The sequence below is a fragment of the Bos javanicus genome, chromosome 4 (genome assembly GCF_032452875.1).
Source record: "Bos javanicus breed banteng chromosome 4, ARS-OSU_banteng_1.0, whole genome shotgun sequence".
Lineage (NCBI taxonomy): Eukaryota > Metazoa > Chordata > Mammalia > Artiodactyla > Bovidae > Bos > Bos javanicus.
The window spans coordinates 103685570-103713391 of record NC_083871.1 but is presented as its reverse complement, the minus strand read 5'-3'; the positions used below and the strand labels follow the sequence as shown (position 1 = coordinate 103713391).

At 47.1% G+C, this 27822-nt stretch overlaps 1 protein-coding gene across 6 annotated transcripts in view; it reads left to right on the top strand.

The window, feature by feature from the left end:
- The window catches only part of HIPK2 (homeodomain interacting protein kinase 2), a 203899-nt gene that overhangs the window by 131827 nt on the left and 44250 nt on the right, over positions 1–27822 (top strand). For 4 of the 6 annotated variants that reach the window (XM_061414873.1, XM_061414872.1, XM_061414876.1 and 1 more), the window contains exons 3-9: positions 4893–5016; positions 5406–5525; positions 7615–7701; positions 9694–9878; positions 16260–16422; positions 19869–20076; positions 21148–21269. In XM_061414873.1, coding sequence (XP_061270857.1) covers positions 4893–5016; positions 5406–5525; positions 7615–7701; positions 9694–9878; positions 16260–16422; positions 19869–20076; positions 21148–21269 — 1009 coding nt within the window. The remainder of the gene's footprint in view (positions 1–4892; positions 5017–5405; positions 5526–7614; positions 7702–9693; positions 9879–16259; positions 16423–19868; positions 20077–21147; positions 21270–27822) is intronic. The other 2 variants (XM_061414875.1, XM_061414877.1) reach the window with 1 other exon arrangement.

Sequence of the window (27822 nt, the reverse complement as noted above, 5' to 3'; positions counted from 1 at the left end):
CAGACGGTGAGGAGGTTATTGGGAAAGTGCTGTAAAGTGACATTTACGGCACCAGAGATGGAGACTGACTGGTATCGAGGGACGCCTGTCGGCGGCGGTGACAATTAAGCGCAGGTTTGAAGGATGAGCGAGAAGGAAGCCGCCACCTGAGAACCAGCAGAGAAAGCATTTGACGCCGAAGCTACAGCTCCGCAGGAAGGCTCAGGAAACTGGTTAGACTGGGGCTCACTGAGCGAGAGTGGACTGGGTGACAGTGCCCGGCAGGGGAGGGACTGAGATTTCCTTCTCAGGGTGGCAGGGAGCCTGGGAAGGACTTCGAGCGGAGGCCCTGTGACCTGTTGAGCTGGTAGAGAGTGGACTGGAGGAAGCAGTGATGGATGGAAAGATAGGAAGGCCCAGGTGAGGTGGTCAGGGCCAGGGCGGTGGCAGCAGAAGCGGAGGATCTGGGGCCAGTTGAGCTGCTTCGGAGCTGCCGTTATTGCGTGGCAAGGATGTGGAGGGAGAGAGAGGAATCAGCGATCAATCCCAGGTTTCCACCATGAGTAATGGGGCGCTGTGGGGGGTGAGGGTGCGACAGGAATTCCATTTAGTGAAACAGAGGACAGAGGGAGGAATTATTTGGGGTGGGAGGGTGCAGAGGAGCAGAGTTCCCTTTTAAAGACAAGTTGAGGTGATTGAGAGATATTCCAACGGAGATGTCAGGCCATCAGAAACATAAAGCTGGAGCCGAGAAAAGTCCAAGATGGAGACAGACTTTTGGAAATACACAAAATGGGATTTAAACCACTAAGAGTGGACACAATGACCGTTGCACTTTCCCAGCGTGCAGAGACGAGTACCACAAAATACATGACTCAGAATAACAGAGCCTTGTCCTCTCTCAGTTCTGGAAGCTAGACATCCAAAACCAAGGTGTCGACAGGACCATGCTCCCTCTGAACCCTCCAGGGAGGGGCCTTCTTGCCTCTTCTAGCTTCTGCTGGCTCCTTGGCTTGTGACAGCATCACTCCAGTCTCCGCCTCCATCTTCACATGGCCATCTTCCCTCTGTGTCTGTGTCCAAATCTCCCCCTTCTTCCGAGGACACTGGTCATACTGGATGAAGGATACACCCCGCTCCAGGATGACGTCATCATAACTGATGACATCTGTAGTCACCCCATTCCCAAAGAAGGGCACACGTTGAGCTACCGAAGATTAGTACTTCAGCATGACTTTGGGACACAGTTCAACCCCATAAGAATTACCTAGAAAAACAATGAAATGAGAGAAGAGAAGGGGTCCTGGGGCTTTGCCATGGGCAGCACTTGGACAGAGGAGGACAAGCCGTGAGCAACAGAGCAGAACGAATGCAGGAGCACGTAGTGTCGTGCGGACCAAGATTGCCTGTTTCAAGACTGGATGGAACGATCAACTGTGTGGAAGAAACATGACTCTCAGGCTCCAGAGCTGAGAAACTGACCAGTGGACGCGACGTGGTCCCTGCTGGCCTCGACGAGCTCCACACTTGAGTGGAGCGGAGGGGCAAGTCCAGCGAGAGGAGGGAGGGAAGATGCGAGAGACAGAGCGTTGGAAGCTGCCGGAGATGACTCTTCAGAGATTTGGCTTTGGAAGGAGAACAGAGAACTAGGGCAACAGCTGCAGGGAGCTGAAGGGATTAGGAGAGGTTTGGTTTTGGCATGTTTTGTTCTTGCGCTCTGTTTTATTGTTTTTAGACGGGAGACACTGGAGGAGAGTGTGCGCTTGGATTAGGTCTGTGTGTGTGTGTGTGTGTGTACTGTGAGACACTGGAGGAGTGTGCGCTTGGATTAGGTCTGTGTGTGTGTGTGTACTGTGAGACACTGGAGGAGAGTGTGTGCTTGGATTAGGTCTGTGTGTGTGTGTGTGTGTGTACTGTGTATGTTTTTGTGCTCGACTTCAGTTGTCACCTGTGCTTTGGTGTTGCCTCCCCAGCGACCCGTGGGGGACAGGGCTGCACCTTCTGTTTCTTTTGTCTCCCAGCTGCCCTGCCTGATGCCCACGCATTTGCTCACTAGGATCACAGCAAAAGAAATCCTCTGCCGTATATATCGCGACGCCAGGAATTGCTGTCATTCCGTTTTCTGATGGGCTAAACCATTTTTTTAAATATTTACTTACTATTTATCTGGCTGTGCTGGGTCTTAGTTGAGGCATGAGAACTCTTAGTTGCAGCATGTGGGATATTACTTCCTCAACCAGGGATTGAACCTGAGCCCCTTGTATAAGGACCTCAGCATCTTAACCACTGGACCACCAGGGAAGTCCCCAACTAAATGATTTTCACAGATCCCATACCTGTAACGTGAGTCTGCTGTTTCTTGCCCAAGAACATCACTGGCATGCCCTTTGCATGACAGTCTTACCTGTTGGATTCTGCTGGGCAGATCATCAGGGAACAGAATCTGAGAAATGGGTTTCCAGGGGTTCCCAGCAGTCTGCTTAAGGGCATGAAAAAGTGAAAGTGAAAGTTAGTCACACAGTCGTGTCCCACTCTTTGCGATCCCATGGACTGTAGCCCACCAGGCTCCTCTGTCCTTGGAATTCTCCAGGCAAGAGTACTGGGACATGAGGGCCAGTTAATTAACCTGATAGGAAGGACAGCCTCATGGTCAAGTCCAGAGATGGCCACACAGAACCAGAGCAGCCTGTTCCTAAGACCCGAGTGTCCAGGCTGCAACGGGCAAAGGGACAGGTCACAAGAACGGGAGACAGAGGTGCTGAGATGCCTGATTCTGAGCCAGCAGCAGCTGCCACAGGAGGGGCTTCTCAAGACCAGAGCAGGGACCTCCCCAAGGAGAGGCCCGAGTCTCCACGTGAGAGGATGCAGGTAGACACGTCTGACTCTCGAAGAGAGAGGGCAGAAAGCAAAGCAGGTTCTGCCACATGTGTAACAAGAGCATGTTGTTTTCACTATCATGTTCTTTTGAGATACTCCCTTCTTTTCAAAAAGATGTGTTGTTTTTGTTTTTGTTTTAAATAAACCGAAACCACCTCGGAAGAGATGGCATTGCTGGAAGCAACCTGCGGTAGTCTCATCAGTTCCACCTAATGACGTGTGGCTCTGGAAGCCCTGGTGTGCGGGGGCTGTGCTGGACACAGTGACCTAGGCCAGGTCGAAGGTCCCTGACCCGGGGCAGTCCAGCACTGACGCCTCCCCAGGGCATCCGTCCCGGAGGGCAAGAGCCATCCCCCAGGTCCACATGAACCGTCAGCAGCTAGGCTGGGAGGAGACAAAGACCAAAGACAGAGCGAAGTGCCAGGCGCAACACTGGAGCTGAAGACACCCAGCAGTGAGGGGACGGGGACAGGGGAGACCCCTTAAGTAACAGCTCGCTCCCCGGCCCTCTGCAGCAATCCCCTCCTTCCAAGCCCACGGAGACCCAACCGTGGCCTCACCACCCAGACCACAGTCTTGGTGCTCTAGAAGCATCAACAGTAGTGCTGCCTCTCCAGCTCCAAGGAAGGGAAGAGACTCCTTTTTACAGCTGAAAAATCAAAAGACTTGATAGCAAGACCTTTTGGTTCATATTTGCTTTTTCAGAACCATTATGTAGAGGAAAAAAACCAGCAATGAGAGCCAGTTTAAAGGAACAGGCAGGGAGATGCTTTGTGCAGGGAAAATTCAGCTCAAAGCTCCAACAAGTGGAGGTGCTCCTGGCATCCCCTCCCTCCCTCCTCTCCTGCTGGCTGGGCAAAGATAACCCGGATAGAGAAAAGTCTCCCAGCTCCCGGGCTCCCTCTCCAGGCTGCTAAAAAGGTGGAGTTGCATCTTCCTGGATCACTTCATCAAGGGGACCATTGATAGACAAAACAGAAGTTGGGCCCATGCATCAGCAGAATGCCTTGAGCCACGTTTAAAAAAAAAAAAAAAATCATAAATTGAGTTCATATCTCATGCTCTGAACGTGGTTTTCTCCAAAATGTACCCCTAGCAATCATGACCAATTCCTAGAAAAGCGGAGCTACTCTGTGGTCTTTGGTTTTGATTACCAAGTACATGTGAAATTTTCTCTTTGAGTTTAGGTGATTTCCTTTAGAAGTTCCAGCAGGTAACCAGGTTTATCATGTGAAGGAATATAGTTTCTAAAGTTAGGAAAGGGTTTATAATGGAATTCTGATTAACACCTGAACCAGGTACTATAATTGTCATAATAGAGAATTCTTTAGAAGGTAATGAAAAAAAAAAAAAAACTAGTGTTTCCTTGGAAAAGTGTGATACAAACCCCTAAAAAGGGATTGTTGGCATAAACAGATACTGGATTTAATCCCATTCGGAGTGGAGGCAACTTGTTTTATATATGACTGAAAATAAAATACCTGTACTTCAGAATTCCTTTGTAAAAACTGGGCATCCTTGGGACTTCCCTGGTAACCCAGTGGTTAAGACTCGGAGCTTCCACTGAATGTTCAGGGTGCAGGTTTGATCCCTGATCAGGGAACTAAGATCCTGCATGCCACTCAGCAAAAAAAATTTTTTAAACCTGGGCATTCTCTAAAGGTTGGTTTCCTGGATTTTCAGCTACAAAAGATAATTCTTGAGTATCTGAAAGGCATTGATTAGCTCGTCTGGCTGGAGTGTGATGGTAATGAAGCAGTAGCTGTGGTTCCCTCTGGGTCTGCTCTACAACCTCAGACCTACCGTGCATCTCAGCCAGTCATCCAGCCAGGCTCCCTACTGATGGGAGGACCAAGCCAAAGGATGCAGGGATCATTGCAGCCCAGCTCAAGAACAGCAGGACCTTGAGTAACAGTAGCTTGGATTTGAAAGACTGGATTTTTTTTTTTTTTTTTTTTTGTAGAAGTCATACAGAAATAGCTTCCTGCTTTTCCAAATTGCTAATGACTTTTTTTTTTTCCATTCTTCCTTTTCAGGGCCCCTGAGATCATCCTGGGTTTACCATTTTGTGAGGCAATTGATATGTGGTCTTTGGGCTGCGTCATCGCAGAGCTGTTCCTGGGCTGGCCGCTGTATCCAGGAGCTTCAGAGTACGATCAGGTGGGTCCAGACAGCACAGGTGTTCTCAGCCAGCTCTCTTCCTTTGTCTGGATGGGCACCCCATCCATAACCTGACATGGGGTGGGGCTCTGAGGTATGATACTGTCTCCCAAACCTTGCTTCCCTTCAATCACTTTTTTTTTTAATTTAGCCACGACCTTTATTGAAGCATCTTACCTGTGTTATCTCTTCAAGTACCAGTATCCAAATTTACAATTGAAGATCACCTGGCTTTTCTTTCTTTGTTCTTCTTCCTTTTCCCTTTTCCTTTGATTACTTCTTTCTCTCCCTATAAAATTGTCATTTTTCTCTGAGACGCTAGAGCCGTGAGTATACCACGTGTATGGTGACAGGAAAAGCCCTGACCTCATTCCCATCTTTCCTTGCAGATCCGGTATATTTCACAAACACAGGGTTTGCCAGCAGAATATTTATTAAGCGCGGGGACAAAGACAACTAGGTTTTTTAACCGGGACACAGACTCGCCGTATCCTCTGTGGAGGCTGAAGGTAGGAAGAGCGCCCACTCTTTCCTCACCAACACCCAGCTTTCGGGGAAGAAGGTCCCCGTGAAAAGTACCCCCATTCGCAGGGAGCCTTTAACCGAGGCACGTGGGTCCTGGCTCTGACTCTGATTCGGCCATGGCGGGGTCGCGACTGTGGTTGATACATGGTGGATGGATTTTTGAATGTTCAGAAAGCACCACTTTGCTTGACCTACTGCCTCTGCACCTCAAGCTCTGATTGCTAAACTCCCTCAATTTCATCCAGTAAACCTGGATGACCTGCCTGGTTGGCTGCTGGATAGAGAAATGAAAGAAGTGAACGGCCCCTGGCCCTTAAGGAGCTCCCAGTGCAGAGGGAGACTGAACCTGTGTGACAAGCCCTGCCCCCTCCCCATGACCAGCACCCTGTTTCAGGCAGGAACAGAATGTGGGAGCCTGGAGGAGGGAGCCTTGATTCTTGCTATGGCAGAGGGTTGAGGAGGAGCATTTGAGCCAGGCCCTGAAGGATGCAGAGAGCCTTGCAGGCAGCAACACAATGTACGAAGCCTCCGGGAGGGGTCTGCTGGCCCCGCCGGCAGGTGGTGTAGCGCCTCACTGCACACCGTAAACTCCGGCAGTTTGACTTTAACGGAAACATATTTTGCTTTCACTTTGATCTGTGCCTAGTAATTAAAATTAATGTTGTTTTTTTTTTTTCCTGGGGAGGAGAAAATAATATACATCTTAAGTGTGTTTTGTGTTCATTTTACGTGTTTCCTTTTTTTTGCAAGAGTGTGGGTGGGTATTTTTTTAACAGAAACCACAGCCAAACTGTAATACATTAGAGATGATGCATGGTCAGTGATGGCAAAAGATTTAGAAAAGAGATCTGGCAGCTGAGCAGGCCTCTGAGGCTCCTGATGGGAGGCTGGCGTTTGGCAGCTGTTGAGGGTGAGCGGCTCAAGGTCAGGTCCAGTGAAAAAGAGTCCTGGCAGGAGGAGGCTGAGGCTGGCCAGGGCCGGGGTTCATTTCTGTGTCTTAGTTAGGAGACTCAGGCCTTCTTGGCCAGCTGTTCCCTCATCGAAGCCTGGATCTTAGCAGCTCCAGGTGTGCTGTCCTTGAGTAAGTCTTGGAGGATCAATTACCTGTGATCCATGAATGAGTCCAAAACCCCATAGTCATTGGAAACAGCGGCTTCCTAGACTGAGGCCAGTTTAGGAACCGGACGTGTGTCCCCTGGACCCAGGCAGAGGGAACTGTCGAACAGACTCCAGAGCCAGCAGTCACGTGACCTTGGCAAGCTCCTCAGGCTCTCTGCCCCCGTTTGTCCCTCTGGAAGATGGGCTGGTAATCGGCCTCCCTAAGTTGGTTGTGAAGGGCATTATGTGAGTTCACGTGCTTTGGAACAGTACCTGGGGACTCCCCTTGCAGTCCAATGGTTGAGAATCCGCCTGCCAATGCTGGGGACTCAGGTTCGATCCCTGTTCCAGGAAGGATGCATGTGCAGAGGGGCAACTAAGCCTGTGCCTCCCAGCTACTGAAGCCCACGTGCCCTGTAGCCCATGCTCCACAGTAAGAAAAGCCACCACAATGAGAAACCCCCTGTGGCCACAGTTGGAGAAAGTCCTCATGCAGCGAGGACCCAATGCAGCCACAAATAAATACACGGTTAAATAGATAAATAATTTTAAAAAATAGTGTCTGACACATAGGGAGAGCTCTATGTATATGAATTTGATAAATTAAAATTTTAAAATGTGTGGACAAAAGGCTTCTGCTTTTCCACATATGAAACCTAACCGCATCCCTTAAACTTAGGGGAGAATGTAGTTTTCGGGGTTGTGGCATATACTGCCTTCTGGGGATCCCCCCAGACCCGACTCAGAGCTGGCACCCCAACAGTGTTCATGGGAAGGGAGGAAGGAGGAGGGGTGAACTAAGTGTGGAGCAGGAGGAGAGGAAGGAATTCCTGGACAGGTCACTTTAAGAATCCTATCTCCTCTCTGAAAGGTGGGAAAAGATCCTCAGGGGGAGAAGCAGAGGTTGGCAGGTTTGAGTCACAGTGACTAGGAAATAATTCATATTACCAATGGCCCGTTGCCTGTCTTGACCAGACACCAGATGACCATGAAGCAGAGACGGGGATTAAGTCAAAAGAAGCAAGGAAGTACATTTTCAACTGTTTAGATGACATGGCCCAGGTAAGCTCCGTGGGTGAGTATACAGTGTTAGCCCTTTCAGGGCCACACACAACAACACTTCTGCAGGAGTAATTAACAGAGGATGGGGGTAGAAATCCACCTGACTCCAATGTGGTGGCTGACTTTGACCTTAAACAATGACATGTCAGCCTTGGGAAGTATACCACTGAGTTTGTGGAACATTTTTAAGACCTTACACAAGCTCTTTAAAAACAGCTTCAGTTTACTGTCTCTCAATTGTAAAATAGCACTGGCCAATCTTACTGATGTCTTCATGAGAAGAATTCAAGCCCATTAGTTCATTTGAGTACCATGAGGAGTTCTCTAGTGCCACCTTATCAAGGGGCCATAAACTGGTGACTTAAGGCAACAGTGTTTATTCTCTTGCAGTGCTAGAGGCCGGAAGTTTGAGATCACAGTGCCAGCAGGCCATGTCCCCTCTAGACCAGCTCTAGGAAGAAACTGGCCCAGGCTGTTCTAGTTTCTGATGGCCCCCAGTAACCCTCAGTTTCCCTTGACTTGTATCTGCATCCCCCAGTCTCTGTCTCCTTCATGTGGCCTTCTTTTCTCTGTGTTCTCTATGTTCCCTCTTTTCTCTGGGTCCAAAATCTCCCTTCTTTCTCTTACAAAGACACCAGTCATTGGCTGTATGGCCCACCCTACTTCATTGTGACTTTAACTTGGGTACATCTGCTGAGACTCTGTTTCCAAATTAGGTCCCATTCCCAGGTACCAGGGACCAGGACATCCATCTTCTGTGAGCACTCAACCCAATGCAGTCAGTCTCTCTCAGGTCACCTTTGTGTCCAGAGAGAATTCTAGAACATCAGCTATTTTTAGAATAAGACCTAGTCTAAAATCAGGGCAACCCAAAGTGAGTTTTTCTTCAAAGCAATGAGAAACACAGCTCCAGACCAATGAACACTTAACACACTTCTTACTGAAGATAAGCGTAACCAAAACTCATAACTCCAAGTAAAGTATACTTGTCAGTTGATTAGAAGCTTTGATTTTCTGAGAAAACTGAAATTGCTTTCCAGTACATGTCTTGGGAGGGAGGCGGAAAAGAAAGCACCACAAAACAAGGCTTTTAAAGGTCATCCTAGTATAGGTTTCCCAGGCAGTACAGTGGTAAAGAATCTGCCTGCTGATGTAGGAGACACGAGTTCGATTTCTGGGTCAGGAAGAGCCCCTGGAGAAGGAAATGGAAACCTGCTCCAGTATTCTTCCTGGGAAACCCCACGGACAGAGGAGCCTGGTGGGCTACAGTCCACAGGGTCACAAAGAGTTGGACACGACTGAACGACTGAGCACACACACATACCATATAGACTTGCTCTTGGAAGAAAAATCTTGTGTTCAGATATCCTGCCTGCCTTTGCCAGAGATGGTCCCAGTGAACCCAGGGATTCAAATAACTCAGACCCTGGCTCAGAAGCTGCAAGAAGACTGACCTGCTGTAGGTATAGGAAGCAGGCCCCAATACCTCTCTTATAAGGTTAAAGAGCTAAACCTTTTTTGCATCTTATTTTTCACTGCTTGGTTGTAATTATTGTTTTTTAACCATGGGAAAATATGTGTAGCCTAAAATGGTACAACTCTAAGTATACCATTCAGTACATTCACATTGTCATAAGCTCAGTCTCCAGAATTCTTTTCATCTTATGGTTCTTTTCAATGATGCAAGGTGCATTTCAACCTAACTGATGAAAGCAGAGCCAGCTGCGCCCGCACACTCATATGTGTGCAGGTGCCCACAGGGGCCTCTGTCTTCCCTGAGCAGCCCCCACCAGCCTCTCCTGCAGAGAGAACAGCTATGACCTGCGGGCAGTGATGACCCGTGGCAGCACCCCCCACAGGGCAGACACAGCCTTCTGGGGGTTGTGAAGGCGTGCCCAAGAGATTAGGATGGAGCTGCAGAGCACAGAATAAGAGGGATGGGGCCAGGGAGGCCCAGCGGAATCTTGGTAACTTGTCCCCACTTGCTTGCAGGTGAACATGACCACAGATTTGGAAGGGAGTGACATGTTGGTGGAGAAGGCGGACCGGCGGGAGTTCATCGACCTGCTGAAGAAGATGCTGACCATAGACGCCGATAAGAGAATCACTCCAATCGAGACCCTGAACCACCCCTTCGTCACCATGACGCACTTACTCGACTTTCCCCACAGCACACAGTAGGTGTCCTGGTGGATGCTTTATCCCAGGGGTCGGCAGACTCTTTTTTAAAGCCCCAGGTAGTGCATGTTTCAGGCTTTGTAGGGACTTCCCTGGTGGGTCCAGTGTTCAAGACTCTGGGCTCCTTTCAATGTAAGGAGCGCAGGTTTGATCCCTGGTCAGGGAACCAAGATCCCACAGGCCTCGAGGCTCCCCCCCAAAAAAATTCAGGCTTTGTAGCCGTATGGTCTCTGTCACGACAACTCAGCTCTGCCATTAGAGTTGAAAGCAGCTGTAGACATTACAGAAACCAACAAGGGAGGCTGTGTTCCACTAAAGCAGTATTGATAAAAATAGTCAGCAGCCACACTGGGATCCTGGGCTGAAGTTTTCTTAACACCAAAAAGAGGGAACAGTGGGGCATGAGAGGGCATGAGGCCGGGTGGACCAGACCTGGGGTGTCTGCATGAAGGGAGGTGCTCAGAATGGCAGCATCTGTGGTGCAGAGCCATGTACAAGCCAGAGGTCACGCGTGGATTATTGGTTTGTTCATTCATTCATTCATTCACTGGGCTGGGCCGGGAGCTGGAGGCAGTGGGGAGCAGAGCAGATGGGTACCCTGCCCACTGGAGTTTAGAGTCTATAGGAGAGAAAGTGAAAGTTGCTTAGTCGTGTCTGACTCTGTGACTCCATGGACTATTACAGTCCATGGAACTCTCCAGGCCAGAATACTAGAGTGGGTACCCATTCCCTTCTCCAGGGGACCTTCCCAACCCAGGGATCAAACCCAGGTCTCCCGCGTAGCAGGTGGATTCTTTACCAGATGAGCCACTAGGGAAGCCCAGGCATACTGGAGTGGCTAGCCTATCCCTTCTCCAGGGGATCTTCCCAACCCAGGAATCAAACTGGGGTCTCCCGCATTGCCCGTGGATTTTTTACCAGCTGAGCCACCAGGGAAGCCCCTATAGGAGAGAGGAAGGCACTAAACCAAAGATCCCCAAATAACCAGGCTGTTCTCAGGGGATACAAAGGGCGAGCAGAGCATGTAACACGAGGACCTTGCTGGAGGCAGGGCGGGGATGACCCACAGATGTGACCGCCCAAGGAGAGGGAGCTGCTTGGTGGAAAGGCCAGTGAGAGTGGAAGGGGCCTTCCCAGGTGGAGACCCCAGCACGGGCAAGATCAAGCACCTGGGGACAGGGAGAGATGAGGCCTCAGGATAAGCCAGTGGCAAGGCTTCCGTGTTATGGATTTCGCTCTTTCTCCTAAGAGTAATGGGAAGTCATTAAAGGATTGATGGCCAGGGAATGGCTGATTGGAGTTGTGTTAAACAAAGATCGGTCTGCTGTCGCTCGATCAAGTCAAATAAGCTTGGAAAAAATGCCCATCAGATCTGGCAACTTGGAGGTTGCTGGTAACTTATGGAGAGCTGTTTCTGTGGATGGTAGAAGCAGAAACCAGTTTAGCAGGTTGAAAAATTGAGTGAGAGATGAAGAAATAGATGGTACCCTTTTAGGAAGGGAGGCTGTGAAAGGTGGGGGGAAGAAATAGAAGGGTGACTCAGGAAGACCCAAGGAGGGGGTTTCTTTTCATATGAAAGAGACTTGAGCATCTTAAGAGGCTGATGGGAAGTGCCTGGTAGTAAGTAAGAGATTAAAGATAAAGGATGCTCAGAAGATGTTTCTCGAGGTAGTGGGAAGGACCAGGATTCGGAGGGCAGGTGGAGGAATAGGCAACATCACAGAGGGCGGGCAGAGGAGAGCACATGGCTGTTGCAAGTGCCTGGTGCAGTGGAGCAGAGTTGAGGGCTTCTTCCACCAGCTTCTGTCTCTCCCTGTTGAAAACAGGGTATTGGTGGTTAAAGGAGGGTAGGAAAGCTTAGGTAGCGGAAGGTAGCAGAGACAATTGAACAGAGAAACAGAGCAGAATTGCTGAGTGTGGGGGTTGGATTTGAAAAGCCCGGGGTGTAAATGAACTCCTCAGGTGAAGGCATACAATCAACAGAGTCCTTCCAGGTTGGAGTTTGGCTGCACTGCTAAGAGAAAAAGATTGACACAGATTTATGATGTTGGCAGTGAAGAGACTGTAATCCAAAGTCATGGCTATGCGAGGCTTAGCTAAAAGAAAAAGGAAGTGAAGCTGGGAGGGGTCCAAAGAGACTGAGTGGTCTGATCAGCTCAGAGAACGCTTAGTATAGTCATAGTTGAACTAGCCAGATGGGTGGAAAGTGTGCCTAGGAGGTGGGATGCTTGAATTTGTGGTTGTGGAAATGGCACGGTTTCAGGCTTGACAGTCCAAGGAATGGGGTGGCTGGAATTGACAACAGGTCCCTGGAGATGAGAAGGAACTAAGGAGCCAGGGAGTCTGACCAGGAATCAGGGTGACTCCGAAGGGCTTCCCTGTTGGCTCAGACAGTAAAGAATCTGCCCGCAAGGCAAGCAACTCAGGTTCGATCCCTGGGTCGGGAAGATCCCCTGGAGAAGGGAATGGCAACCCACTCCCAGTATTCTTGCCTGGAGAATTCTGTGGACAGAGAAGCCTGGCGGGCTACAGTCCATGGGGTCACAAAGAGTCGAACACAACTGAGCAACTAACACTTCCACTTTTTCACTTTTCGAAGTCTCCCAGATGGGCAGGACTGAGCAAGTGGCCCGGCCTCGGTGACTGAGGGGGAGAGAAGAGAAGGGAGGATTAGTTTGAGGAGGTGCCATCACAAAGCACCACCAAGTGGTCGAGTGTCATGAACAGCAGACACTCATTTTCTTATTCTAGAAGCCCACGATCTAGGTGTCTGGCAGAGTTGGCTTTTTCTGTGGCCTCTCTCCTCGGCTTCTGCCCGAGTCTTCCTGTGGTCTTCCTCTTACGCTGTCTGTGTCCTGATTTCCTCCTCCTTCTAAGGAATTGGTTCAGGGCCCGCCCTAATGACCTCATATTTCACCTTTAAAGATCCTATCTCCAAATTCAGTCCCATTCTTAAGCACTGGGGGGTTAGAACTATAACATGTGAATCTGAGGGGCACGGTTCAGCCTATAAACAGAGTCAGGAGAGAGATCACTTCAACCTCTGAGGCACTTGGGGCATGAAAGAATAAACAGCCCTCTCCCTGGGGGTCTGCCGGGAGAAGCAGGGTGCTCAAGAGAGCAGCAGGTTTCAGGTGGCATCAGGAGAGAGAGGGATACATGGAAAGAGCCTGCAGCCGAGACAGTCACGGGTCACCATGGGCCCCGCCACAGCCAGAATCAGATCAGGTCAAGTCTCAAGGCTGGATTTGACCCTCAGCAGCATACGAGAAATGAGGGTGTGGCACCCATCACCAGTGGTGCTTCCTCTCTTTTCGGTCTGTTCCTTACTAGCTGCTGTTGAGCAAGTCAGATTGTATTGCAACAACCAGATAGTGCCTCTACTTTAGAAGCATGCTTGCAACAACCAGACTCGAGAACAGAGAAGGAACTGGGACCCATCCCTTGCAAGCTCTCATTACGGGATTTGTCCTGTTTCTGGGTATGGGAGGGGTAAGTCAAGGGGTGCCAGTCTGAACCACAGAGGAAAGGCAGACTTGGTGATTTACTGCATAGGCCCCCATAAGATCAGTCTTCGTGTCATCAGGAGTGAAGTGGGATGGCTGAGAAACAGCTGTGGATAGGAGATGGAGGGGTGCTCGTTAGAGGGTTCCTGGTAGCCGTGTGCACTGTCAGTGAGACATTCGTGCATGCCCAGCTGTGTCCAGCTGTTTTGTGACTCAATAGACTGCTACCCACCAGGCTCCTCTGTCTAAGAAGTTTCCCAGGCAAGAATACTGGAGTGGGCTGCCACTTCCTTCTGCACGGAACCTTCCTGACCCAGGGATCGAACCCACATCTACTGCATCTCCCGCACCAGCAGGTGGATTCTTTACCACTGAGCCACCTGGAAAGCCCCCAGCACTGTCAGTGAACAGTCACATGCATAAAGTTTGAGGCTTGGCTGAATGACCTCAGGGTGCCGTCTGTCTTTTAGTTCTGCATGGAAGCAAATCAGGGTGTTTCACTGTAGGTGAAGACCCAGCACGGAAACCATGGGCATCAGCTGGCTCCTAACTCAGAACCTGGTGTGGAACCAGGGGAAGCACTGACAACTTAGATTTCAGAAAATAGGCCTCGGAAGGAAAGAAGGGTCTCTGAGCACAAAGTAGGCCTGATCTCCAAGCAACCCTAGAATTTGCTGGGCAGACCATGAAGAAGTCTGGGGCCAGAAGAAACCTGCGGCTGGGCCAGGGCTGCCCCAACATCTAGATTATCAGATGAAAGAGACTCCACTCGTTTCTCCATGCCAAGATTCTAGTGCTCGAATTCCTTAAAAACCATTCTCAACATTAACCCAGTGTGAAAGTACTTTCCTCTGAAACTAAAAACTCAGATCGTTTCAGTTACAGAATCCTGAGTCTGAAAGCTTTGTGTTGAATTGTCGAAAAACCATTGATGTGTTAAATACAGTCCAGAAGAACACAAAATCCATTGTTTTTTTCTTTCAGCCTCCAAGCACTTAGCAGTAGGTTTGGTACTGAGTCGATGCTCAAAACGTGTTGGCATTGCTAGCATTAGTGTTTTTAGCTCTTGGTCAGCAGAGAATCCGTTCTCCTTCTCTCTAGGGTCATCAGTCAGTCATTGTTTACTTCGTGTGCATTGTGTGGCCAGTGTCAGTCATGATTAAGTCACAAAAAACGTGTAAGTCAGTTCAGAGGACCTTTCATGGAGCGGATGTTTCGGGATAGCCTGCAAGCACCTGCCTGGCCCAGAATCTAGCTTACCCGTAGTACAGTATGCAGCTGTCATCTTAAAATGGTAGAATTTTATTGTTACTACACTACTTATAATTAAAATAAGTATTTTAAATGGAAATTTCAGTGGGATCTTGCTATCCTAAATATTAGCATTTGAGGAAAAAGTGAGTTTAATTAGAAGATGACCCAGAAGTGAATGAGACTTGGCGTGGCACACGTGCTCAGTTGTGTCTGACTCTTTCAGACCCCGTGGACTATAGTCCACCAGGCTCCTCTGTCCATGGAATGTTCCAGGCAAGAATACTGCAGTGGGTTGCCATTTCCTCCTCCCGGGTATCTTCCTGACCCAGGGATCAAACCCGCGTGGCCGGCGTTGGCAGGCAGATTCCTGACCTGGACACCACCTGGGAGCCGGGGACGTGAGTGAGAAGCGATGTACAAACAACTGGAAATCCTGTGGTGGGGTTTCAAACACCCAGTCAAGGCCACTAATGGCTTTCTTTGTCCTTGATGCTGGTGTCCGCAACACTTTTATACTTGAATTTCATAATTGAGAGTTTTGTTTTGATTCAAAAATGCAATGGAAGAAGAAAAAGAGGGAGAGAATTTTATGTAACTGGGTAACAATAAGAAAAGAAATGAAGAATGAAGGAAGTTAAAGAGAATGCACGTGTCTATGTGAAGACTACCATTAACCAGCTCTTGATCTTGGCAAATTAACCTATCCCTTCTCTGCTTTATCCTTATTCGCAAAATAGGGGCAACAGTTGTCTGTCTTCCCCTCGTGGTGGTTGTAGGACTGAGTGAAAGAGTGCTTGCGAACAGCCGCCACGCTGTCAGTAAGCTTCACCGCTATTCAGTTAAGTTCAGTTCAGTCGCTCAGTCGCGTCCGACTCTTTGTGACCCCATGAATCGCAGCACGCCAGGCCTCCCTGTCCATCACCAACTCCCGGAGTTCACGCAGACTCACGTCCATCGAGTCAGTGATGCCATCCAGCCATCTCACCCTCTGTCGTCCCCTTCTCCTCCCGCCCCCAATCCCTCCCAGCATCAGAGTCTTTTCCAATGAGAACCCTTCGCTCATTCCCTGCACAATCCAGGGAGGAGCAAGAGTGCCAATCAATAGGTCCTGACACCGGGTTGGCTATTCTTTGGCTGACCCCTAGATGGCGCTGGTGTCCTGGGTTAGCTGGAAAGGGCGTGGGCAAGGAAGATGGCGGCAGGTCATCCGTTGATGACCAGTGCCAATCAGAGAACTTACATGTTTATTTATGGGCCAGAAACCACTTTAAAAGCCAAGAATGAGCTGTGGAAATTGGGAAGCAGATCAGCAGCAGGAGGAAATGCAGTGAGAGCCAAGAGGTCTGTTGTGTTGGTGGAGAACTGTTACCCACCCAGGATGAGGAGGAGGCAGTGAGAAGGTGTGGGGGGAGGGGGCAGGGGAGGGTGGAATTCCTGTAAATACCACCAACTTTTGCAAGTGCAGACACTGCCTGAGAAATCCAGGAACCTGAGATCCAAAGTGAAGTGTCTCGGTTCTTTCGTTTATTAGATTAACTCTCTTTTTCTCTCTCCATTTTCTCCCTGTAATTCCATGTTACTCTCTCCCTGACACCTTTGTCTCTGCTTGTGCATGAACAGCGTCAAATCATGTTTCCAGAACATGGAGATTTGCAAGCGTCGGGTGAACATGTATGACACGGTGAACCAGAGCAAAACCCCTTTCATCACGCACGTGGCCCCCAGCACATCCACCAACCTGACCATGACCTTCAACAACCAGCTGAACACTGTCCACAACCAGGTGAGTGGGGAGCAGAGCGGAAGGCAGACACGGGGCTGACAGAGCAAAGGTCAGGAACTCTGTTTTCCCACCAAGCTGAGTCAGAAGACAAAACTCCAATATCATATACAACAGACAAAATCCCTCTACTGTCACGTTCAACTCTGCAAGAAGGTGTTTGTCTTCGTTATTTTCCTTTGAGATCCTCAGGAATTCTTTGTATTGACTCCTAGCCCCTTGAAAGGTCCCAGAAATGACTCACTAAGAGAGTTATTTCTGAGATGGTACCTCCTACTGCTTCCCTGTCCTGCTGTGAGAATAAGGTAAAGGAGATGCTGGGATCCTCTCATGTCTGACATCTGCCCGATGGAGAATTCTAGAACTGGAAGGGATGGATGCTAGCGGTCATCCAGCTCAGGCCCCCACTCCTCTTGTCCGCACTGCCGGGTCCACATGATCTCCTTTCAACACAGAAAAAAACCCGCCCTTTTCCAGGTCTTGTCACCAGAATCCCAGCAGTGAGAACTAAAAGGGGACCCACAGCTTTCAAACCTCTTACAGAAAATTTGCAGAATCTAGCACCTAATATACTGCTGGAAATATGGATGACACCCAGGAAATATGTACTACATGAAGAGTCTCCAAGGCCTCGCTCAGGCAGCCTCTGGTATCTAAGAGACTTTAACTTTTATTCCTACCTACCAGTTTCCCCAAAGAAAGTGTCCCTAGATCTTCTTCAGTCTTAGTATCAGTCTTTAATGATGACCACACACCTGTGTACGTACACACACACCACACCCCTCGATAGCAGAAGAGCATGTATGTTCCAGCGGGAATACTCTGCCTGGCCATCCACTCTTTTGACAGGTCCCGTGCTCCCATGAAGAGTCACCGACCCTGCTTCCCAGGCCATTCCCGGAACGTTTGGTTGCTAAGGCCCAGCGTTCCTTCCCAGCCTGTTCCTCTCCCCTTCTGCCTACCCTCTAGGAGAGGCTGCCTAGAATCTGCTGCCCCCTGGAGGCCGCTGGTGTCCTTACCGTTCTCCTCAGCCAAAAGAGTTCATTTCTCTAAGGCCTGGAGTACCCTGTGATAAACATTCCCACCCAGCGCCTAGCTCAGCCCTCAGGCTAAGACAGCCACCTCCAGTCAGGTGAACTCCTGGACAGAATAACCACTGTGATTCTGCTCTCCGTCTCCAGAGTCCCAGCACGGTGAGCAGGCCGTCTGGCTGGTGCCCTGAGCAGGGAGGGTAGAAGATACATTGAGATGGGAAGTAGGGCCTAATTGTGACTGGAAGGAGGGCCAGCCTAAGATGCGTACACAGTGCCCATTAGGCAGCAACCGGAGACTTTTGAGCAGAGGTGGTATCACACAAAAAGTAGTCATTTGGAAAGAATGTTCTAGCCTCTGTGCCCAAGAAGAATTAGAAAACAAGAAGTGGAGACCAGAACATCACTAGTCAAGGCCCTACAGGTCCCAGGCACCAGGACAGAAGGCCTTAGCAAAGGAAGTAGTGATTAAAAAGAGGGAGAGCCTTCCGGGGACATTTGGAAGGAAGGAGCAGCAAGACCAGTGGCTGGCCAGAAGGGGGAGCCACTGAGCACCCGTGTGGGAACCTGGAGGAGACTGCTGCCAGTGCCCCAAAGAGGGAAGCCAGGAGGCAGGAAGATGAGGGGAGAGTGTGGACTCTGGTGTGTAGAGGGCAAGTGGCTAGTGGGAGGTGTGTCTGAGGGGAGCCTCCAGGAGAGGTGAGGCTGCAGAGAGAGCAGAAAGGAAACACAAGTCATGCCGTTGGTAACAACACAAAATGCTGGCCCCATGCAAATGACTATGTATAAAATGAGCAACAGGGCCCTACTGTGCAGCACAGGGAGCTGTATTTAGTGCCTTTTAGTAACCTGTGATGGAAAGGAACAGGAAAATCGTGTATATTTATTCCTTTCACTAGAGTTTCCTTTTGTTAGGATATATATACATAACACAACATTGTAAATCAACTACACTTCAATAAAAAACAGCGATAAGAGATGCTGGCCTACATGTGCCACACATGCATTCCCAGTCACACTGCCTGGAGGCTGACTGTGTGATGCTGCACAGACGCTGGCTGTTAAAATAACATCTTAAAATCTAAACATGGGCAGTACCTAATGTGGTGATTACTTTCAAACAAATTCTATGCTTTGCACTGAAATTCAGCATAAAATATAAGTATAAAAGACATGTAAAATGAGACTTTATCCTTTTCATCAAATTTGACATATATGCATACCTTTCCTAAGGTCCTAATTTTATATGTTTCCCGATAGCCTTGTGGCTCTTTCCCTTTTTACTTTTTTAGTCCTTATAGCCTCTAGTAGCAAAATCTCTCATAAACAAGGTTGAAATTGAAGCCATGGGTTACTCCACCTATCTTAATAAAGGATCAGCACGAAGATGGGCTGAAACTGGAGAATTCCCAATGTAGAATTCCTTTTCCTTCCATGGCCTTGCTTCACATGCAAGTTCAACCTCAAATGCTATCTCTTTCTGAAAAAGAAAGGAGAGAGGACATAACTTCAGTGTCTGTCTAACCCATCTCCATTTAACTTAACCCATCTCAAGTTCTCTTAACCCCCTGGCATCTTCTCCTTGCCCTTTAGGCTTAGTTGCTGAATGCCAGCACAAGAATGCACCGAATTCCAACAAGTAACCGCAGCCTCAGCATGTCCCCCTCTATCTCTATTTCTGTAGTGTTATTTCTTCGCAGTAACTGTGCTCTGTGAACATCTAAGGGCATCTGTAAAAGTGCTACCCTTAGACCTGAGCAGAAGGGCTTGCTGCCCAGGCCCTCCCCGAGTGCATGTGCTTCCGTGTCAAGCTCCGGGAATCTGAGACCTGGGGCCTGGAGGAGCCACTTCTAGTTTCATCCTCCCCAGTAGAGACCAAGTCCAAATACCTGCACCCAAAGGCCCTCAGGTTGTGGGACGGAGCTGGAGCCTGGAGAGAAGGCAGGCAGGCACTCGGCTCCATATTCCAGGGCCCAAGCCAAGGAATCCAGATTCAGACTCAAACCAAAGCCTTCCAGGTGGTTATGAAAGTGTTTGTGTCTGCGTGGAAGGGCAGATCATAATTCTTTCCAGCCAGTCCTTAACTCTGCTGTTTAGACTTGACAGGCAGGCATGCTGTGTGCACTTGCAGGCCCTGCAAGTATTAGGAACAGGCCCTGAAAATATTAAGAACAGGCCCGAATCTAAGCATCGAAGGTGATTCTGTGTCCTGGGCTGCAGGTGCCTGCTTTCCCCTAAGACTTTCCAACTGTATTTCCCCTCCCCCGTTTTTGCTTTTTTTCTTGGCTCGTGGTTTTCGTTCATTCATTTGCTCTTCTTTGAGTTCATTTATTTGATTTGGATCCATGTCTCCCAGCATGCCATCTCCCTCATGTTTTATTTGTGTTTATTTTTGTCTAATCCCCACCATTCCTTTAGGCTCCCACCTCCACCAGTGCCACTCTTTCCCTAGCCAATCCCGAGGTCTCCATACTAAACTACCAATCTGCACTCTGCCAGCCCTCAGCGGCATCCATGGCCGCGGTGGCCCAGCGGAGCATGCCCCTGCAGACGGGAGCCGCCCAGATCTGCGCCCGGCCCGACCCCTTCCAGCAAGCGCTCATCGTGTGTCCACCCGGCTTCCAAGGTAAGGCGGAGTGGACCCAGCCTCCCACCTGCTTCCACCAGGACCGCCTCTTCGGTGCTGGCCTCATGCTTTTCTGTCCTGCTAAAGCCCTCTTTGTTTCTTTCCGCGAGAGCCCTGGCATCCCTGAACTTGAGGGCCCCCATCCTGCGGCAGTCAACCTAGAAACAATGGACTTAGGCTTCTGCGTCAAGTCCGTTCCCTGTTATTCGCACCACCTGCCAGTGGTTTTGTCCTGGCTCAGCCACCGTCTGTAAATCAGCACATTGTGTGCGCTCCCGTTGTTATGCTGATGTCAGCTCTCCCGTGGGATAACCTCTGTGTGGATTATCGACAGCACACTGCCAGCCTCTGACAGCGCACCAGTCCCCGTTCTTGTGACGAGTGTAAACCTCTCTGAAAAGTACTTCCTGGCCAGTGCCCCCACCTCTGGCCAGGCACCCCGGCACTCTTCTGAAAATTCTAAGCGAGAGTTGACCGGGCACCTTGTTATAGTTTACCTTGAAAACTCGAGAATTTGGTTCTGAAAACCCCCTGGTGTAAGTCTGCGTGGTTGAGTTTGAGTAAGTGCTGTTCAGCAGCCTTACCCTCTCTCCCCGGCTTTGACCCAGTCAGATGTGTCTTCATGACAAAAGCAGCTGTTTTCCTGCTGTAATTTGTCAGCATAACTGTTTCACTTTGGGCTTTAAAGACTCCTTAATTTGACTGAATCTTTGAAAACATTCAAAAAGGTTGTTTTTTGGTTTTTTTTTTTTTTAATTTTAAATTAGAGGGAATTCCATGGTGGTCCAACGGGTAGGACTCCACGCCTCCACTGATGAAGGCCTGGGTTCTATCCCTGGTTAGCAAACTAAGATCCCAACAAGCCATGTGGCATGGCCAAAGGAAAAAAAACCACAGACTTTTTTTTAAGTTAAAACTGAGGCAGGGAAGACTTCCAAAGGACCAGGCAGTGTCTGGTGGGGACTAGTGCAAAGGGAAGCTGAGGGCTGACAGAGTGGGCTAGGAAGGTCTCCTCATCCAGCTCTTGCCAGTTACTCAGCCCTTCTCCCCCTCACCCCTTGTCTGCACTAGGATTGCAGGCCTCTCCCTCTAAACATGCTGGCTACTCTGTGCGAATGGAAAACGCCGTTCCCATCGTCACTCAAGCCCCAGGAGCTCAGCCTCTTCAGATCCAACCAGGTCTGCTTGCCCAGGTAATTCTTTTTTTATTATCACTGGTATTACCACGACACATGTTAATGTTGTTCACAAAAGAGATATATCTCTGATAATTCCCTCCCTGGCAGTGAGTTAGATGCCTCAAGTCATTAGAATATATCAGTAATATTCCGAATGATCCCCAGGTGAATTACCTTCCTAAGTATCTAGCTTACAGTTCCAAGAAGAAATTTAGACACAGGGGGAGTCTGGAGAAATTTATTATTATTATTGTCTCTTTGTAATGTAGATTAATATGAGAGACCTAGGTTTTAATCCTAACTCTACTAATAACTCTGTGACCCAAGGCAAGTCAGTTAGCATTTCCTTATTATAAATTGAAACTATTTTTTGAAAGCAGAAAAAGAACCTTGGAGATTATCTCTTTGTTTCCTAGTTGAAAACCAGGATCACAGAGGCTTTGGGCTGGAAGCTTCCTTATCTGTTCACATAGGTACTCTGGTAGATTCCTCAAATAAGATCACAGAGGTGAAACTGGTTGAAAATTTGTGACGTGTTGTGAAAATTGTAGGCAACAAAGTGGTGTAATGATAATAAGTAATCGATCCTTAATGTCACTCGAACATTAATAACAAATACATCTTCGTTGTGCTGAGCACTTCATAGTTGCTATTGATTTAATCCCCACAATATGGTAAGGTGTTTGTCTCCTTTTGCCAAACAAGGCACAGGCACTGGCTCAAAGTCACACAGCAATTAGGTGACAGAACCAGAACACAAACCCAAGAAGTCTGACTCCAGCACGTGTATTTTAACCCATCATTTGCTGTACTGTTTCTTTATCATGGCTTCTGTTGCTGGGAGTCAAGGATAGTTTGACTGAAATGTTGTTAGTTTAAAGCACCTTTGTTTTTTAAATGAAGTTGGTTCCCAAAGACACTTTATTTATAGTGTCTTTTATTGAACAGAAGTTTGGGGGATAATTTTAATGTAGTCAAATTGCATAGGTCTATTTTAGACTCATGGGGTTCCCTGGTGACTCAGTGGTACGGAATCTACTTGCAATGCAGGAGACACAGGTTTGATCCCTGGGTCGGGAAGATCCCCTGAAGAAGGAAATGTCAACCCACTCCACTGTTGTTGTTTGGGAAATCCCATGGACAGAGGGGCCTGGCGGGCTACAGTCCATGGAGTCAAAAAAGAGTCAGATACAACTGAGCAACTAAACAACAACAATTTTGGACTCAGTCCGTTCTAGACCACTGGGCTCTCTGATATCCTATTGTCTTTGCTATTGATTTTATAACTTTAACGTATGTCTTGATATCTGGTGGGAAAAGCCCTGATCCTATCACGTCCTTCAAAATTTCCCTGTCTGTTCTTGTCCCTTTGCTTTTCTATGTGAATTTTATCCTCACTGTTACATAAGAGTTTTCATTCCAAAACAAACAAGACAAAAGCCCAGAACCCTGATTTGTGTGTATTGGACCTGCACTGGATTTATATTCACTTCAAGGAAAACTGACATCTTTGTAATATTGTCATTTCATCCTTGATCATGGTATATAACTGTATATAGTGAGTGAAGTTGCTCAGTCGTGTCTCTTTGCAACCCCATGGACTGTACTACGCTCCTCCATCCATGGGATTTTCCAGGCAAGAATACTGGAGTCGGTCGCCATTTCCTTCTCCAGAGGATCTTCCCAACTCAGGGATTGAACCCAGGTCTCCCGCATTGTAGGCAGATGCTTTACTGTCTGAACCACCAGGGAAGTCATAACTGTATATAAGTTACCTTTTATTCCTTTCACTAGAGTTTTCTTTTGTTAGAATCATTCCTAAATATTTTACACTTCTGTTATTAATAACTTTATTAACTATATTTTCTTATTATTTGTCTTTGGTTAATAGGAATATAACTGGTTTTGCTCCATTGAGTTTGTTATCCAGCACCTTCCAAACTCTGATTAGTTCTGATTGTTTCTGTGAATTCCCTTGGATTTTCTGTGTAGACTATTTTTTCATTTACAAGGGATACAATTTTGTTTCTTCCTTTCCAGTCTTTATAACTTTTATTTATTGTTCTCATGACACCGTGCCAACAGTAGCTCCAAAACAGTGTTTAATAAGAGCGTTGATATTGAGCATTCTTAACTTGAACTTAACTTTAAAGCAAATTCTTCTTGCTGTTTGCCACTAGAGATTTTGTTTAAAGAGCGGTTAGGGACACTTTATCAAGTTTGCTAAATTTTTTTTAATGAATTAATGTTCAACTGCATCAAATGTTCTTTCTCCACCTATTGAAATACTCCTGTGTTTTTGTTCCTTCAACTGTTAATGTAGCAAGTTAATAGATTTTGTAACGTTAAGTCATCTTTGTATCAATATTTTCAATGTGAACTTTATTTGATCATGTGGTACTTGATGTGTTTGTGTGCTTTTCAATTCTGGATTGTTTGTGAATACTGCAGTTAGTATTTTTGCATCTTTGTTCGTACGTGAGGAAGTGGCATGGATTTCTTTTTCTTATAGAATCTTCATCTGCTTTGGTCATGGAGACCACACCCAGGCTCATAAGACACGGTGGATATTATTACTTCTTCTTCTGTTTTCAAGAACAGCTTGTTTGAGATTGACACTAGCCGTTCTTAATCTCTTTGTTCTTATGTCCAGATTGAGACTGCAGATGCCCACTTCCACTAGTTTCTGGTGGCACACAAAATTCTGTCTTGCTGAAGGTTTAAACAGAGAACCTTCCGTATATAAAGCACACCTGTACTCCTTCCCCTCTCTCTCTGTTCCTCATAGCTCCCTTTTGTTTGCACAGTTTGGTAGTACGGAGTTCAGAAAAAGCCCTGGTAGATCAAGAGAACTACCACTCACTCCAGGGGCACGGCAGCCTGTTCACACTTCATCTGACTGGGAGCCAAAATTCAGGCCAGTTTCCCAGTGCTGCTCCTCTGTGAGCCAAAACCTGCAGAATTCACATGTACTCTTAAAGGGTACTTACAGATCCTTTTTTTGTGTTTGCATACTTAACCCTGTAAGCCAAGAACCATCTCTGAAAGAAATGATACATAGCATCGCATACTAGCTAAAGTAGATATTACTCATTGTTCAGTTCGGTGGAAACCAACAGGCCCAGCATTTCTGAATTTGTCTTAGTCCTTTAATCACAGCAGGGAAGGGCTTTACCAACTGCCTACTTGAAAAGGAGTCCTTAGAGCACCATAAATCTCCAAGTGGATTTAACCTACAGCTCTAAGTGGGGAAGTGAACCAAAATTACATGTACAAGGATTTTAATTGCTACAGTGCTTATAACAGGGAACTGCTGGAAGCAATTTGAATGTTCATCAGTAGAAAATTTGTTTAAATTGATAAGGGCATAAAATGGAACACCATATAGCCATTGGAAAAGGACGTGGTGGACCAAAGTGTCTTAACATACAGAGTTGTCTAAGAGATATTAACTTAAAAATTAAAAAAAAAAAAAAGAACTGTCCTGTTCTATCCAGTGTCACTGTGTCTTTTTTGTTTATTGATTGCTTTTGATTTTTCTTGTTTGTCACCCAATCCATTCCAATATGTTAGCCTATTAAGGTGGAGCTTTCTCCTAGATATTTTTTAATGATCCCTTCAAAGGAAAAAAAATAAGCAACTTGCAAAACTAGGCAGATTCTTTAGCCTCTGAGCCACCAGGGAAGCCCTAAAAAACTAGTATGGCAGCTATTTTTTTAAAGCAGTAATTAAACATTAACACTGACCCCTTCATTTTTCTTGGGATTAGGTTAGGTATCAGGCAGAGGTACTCCAAATATTATTACTTTAAATATATCCCCAAATTTCAGTATATTTCTTTTTATCTAAATGTTTAAACCTTTTCAAGGAATTTGTGCATGTTTACAAATAGTCTTTTGAATCCACCCTCATGTTAGCTTTGTTTGCTCTGCCATTTTCCAACCCCCCCTTGCCAGTAGCATCATATGTCCCTAAAATGGAAAACAGTCTCTCTGGTGCACCCCAAAGATGTGTGTCCGGAAATAATCACACCCTCTCATTTCAGTAACACAAGGGTGATCATGTGGATCGCCTTACCAGTAATGCTTTTTTGGTATCGCCTAAAAGGAGCTTTCACCTCTGTCTGCCCAGCCCCCAGCCAAGAACTGGTATCTTGACCACCATCAGAAATTGTGAGTGAGGGACTTGCCTGCTGGTCCAGTGGCTGAGATGCCACGCTCCCAATGCAGGGGGCTGGGAATCCCCGGCCAGGGAACTAGACCCCACATGCCACAACGAAGCTCACACACCACAACTGAAGATGCTGCCTGCCACAACAGAGGCGGAAGATCCCACTCCAGCGCTTCTCAAAACCTTCTCTGGTCATTTTCAGCAACCAGTCTTTCCCACCATTCTGTCTTGCTGTCTGTGTCAGTCTTGCTGGGTGCCTGATATTGCTAATAAATAAGGAAGACTTTTTCATACGACTCTTAGGCACCTGATCCTGAATTGGGCCGTTGTTTTTATGTGTCACCTCCACAGAAAGTGTAGCATATTGGCTGAGAGCATGGGCTCTGGAATTCCACTGCCCATGTTCAGATAGCGGCCCCAGCACTCACTGGCTGTTTGACTTTGGAGAAGTTATTTTGAATTTAAATTTTAATTCTTTTTCAAAGTAATACATGTGTCTAATTGTTACAGTTAAATGCCACCATAAACAGCTAAGAAAATAGTAGTCTCCTGCCTATCCCGTCCCCAATTTCCATTCCCCCCAAACTATCATTTTTTAATTAATTAATTTTAAATGAAGGCTAATTACTTTACAATATTATGGTGGTTTTTGCCATACACTGACATGAACCAGCCATGGATGTACATGTGTCCCCCCCTACCCCGTCCCGAGCCGCCCCCCACCCTCCTCCCCATCCCAGCCCCCTGGGCTGTCCCAGTGCACCGGCTCTGAGTGCCTTGTTTCATGCATCAAACTTGGACTGGTCATCCAAAAATAAAACAGTTTTTTTTAACTGTTTCATTTAGCTATTTAAATCCATGTTTCTAAATAGCATTCTTTAACTGTTTCTTACTGAATTTTGCACTTTAGGTATCAATCAACCATGGAAGAATGCTTAGCCCTCTAACCCTCCATCTCCAGAACACACAGGCCCACTCGCATGCACACTCTCTTCCTCTCTCTCTCACTTTTCCTTTCTCCCTTTTCCTCCCTTGTAAGTTTTTCTTCGACCACTTCATATTATCTACATAATTATTATCATCAATATTGTATTATATTATTATCAGCTGAGCCTCATAACGTACTACGATTCTGCTTCCTTTCCTGTATAAGTTGTTTTTCCTGGAATTAGTATTGTCCCATCTTTTCATTGGGTCAGTTTCCTCTGTATGTGTTATTGTGCAGCCCCAAAGTCTTCCAGAGCTCTCAAAGGCTTGTGTGCTTGATGTACTGGTGTCTTTGAGCGCATTGAGAAGTTCAGTGCTGTTGTTTTTCCTCTCTTTCGGAAAGTTTTTTAAGACCTTCCTTGTCCATGGTGGACACGATGTCCGTGAGATTGACGGCTCCATGCTTTCTCATGAGTCTTTTAGAATACACTGTCCGGTACATCCTGTTTGCCCTTTTTGTCTGGAGAACTTTCTTCTTTTATTTTTGCCCTTTTTATCTGGAGAACTTTCTTCTTTTATTTTTGCCCTTGTTAACTTCTTCCCCTACATTTTCTCTGTTCCTTCTTTGTGGAATTCCTGCTAGTTGAGCGCTGGTACTTCTGAACTGATCTAATGACTTTCATATCTCCCACCCTCACCCCCATCCACCTTTTCCCTGTATATATTCTATCTATGCTACTTTCTAAAATTTCCCCATCTGTATGGAATTGTTCATTTCTATTGTCATTGTTCTCATTTCCAAGAGTTTTCTTGTTCTCAGAATATAGATATATATCCTTTATATCTTGTTTCATGGATATATATACACGTTTAGCCTCTTTGAGGACACTAATTACATATATTTTTAGATTTTCTTCCAATTCCTGTACTGTTGTTGTTCCTCAGAGTTTCATTTTTTGTTTTAGTCTCCTTCATGATAGAAACTTCCTTTAAAGTCTGGTGACCCTTGGCTGTTCATTCATATCTAAGACTGAAGGACTAAAAACTGGAACGCTTCAGGGGCAGCGGGGTGGACTTCTCTATCGGATAATAAGGAGTGAGCTCAGCATTTTCATTGGCAGGTCCCCTCTCATCGAAAGTATCTGTAGTTTTTTTCTCTTTGAATAGTCAGTTTCCTTGGAGAGAATCCACCAGGTTCCTGCTTGAAGATTGGGGGTGGCGGGTGAGGGGGTAACAATCCTTCATACCAGGAATCTGAGGGTGATAGAATCCCAGGGTTTGATATTCAGACTTTACCTTCTGTTCCTTCAGTCTGCTAACTTGGTAATCACTCTCATCTGTTTTCCAGCTTCTAAAATTCTGTTAACTGTTACTGTCCCTCACTGTTCTCTGTGTCCTTATGGATCTATATATACTTTTTCATTCCTTCACTGTCATTTTAGTTGGGCTTAAAAGAGGGAGAGCTGTAAAC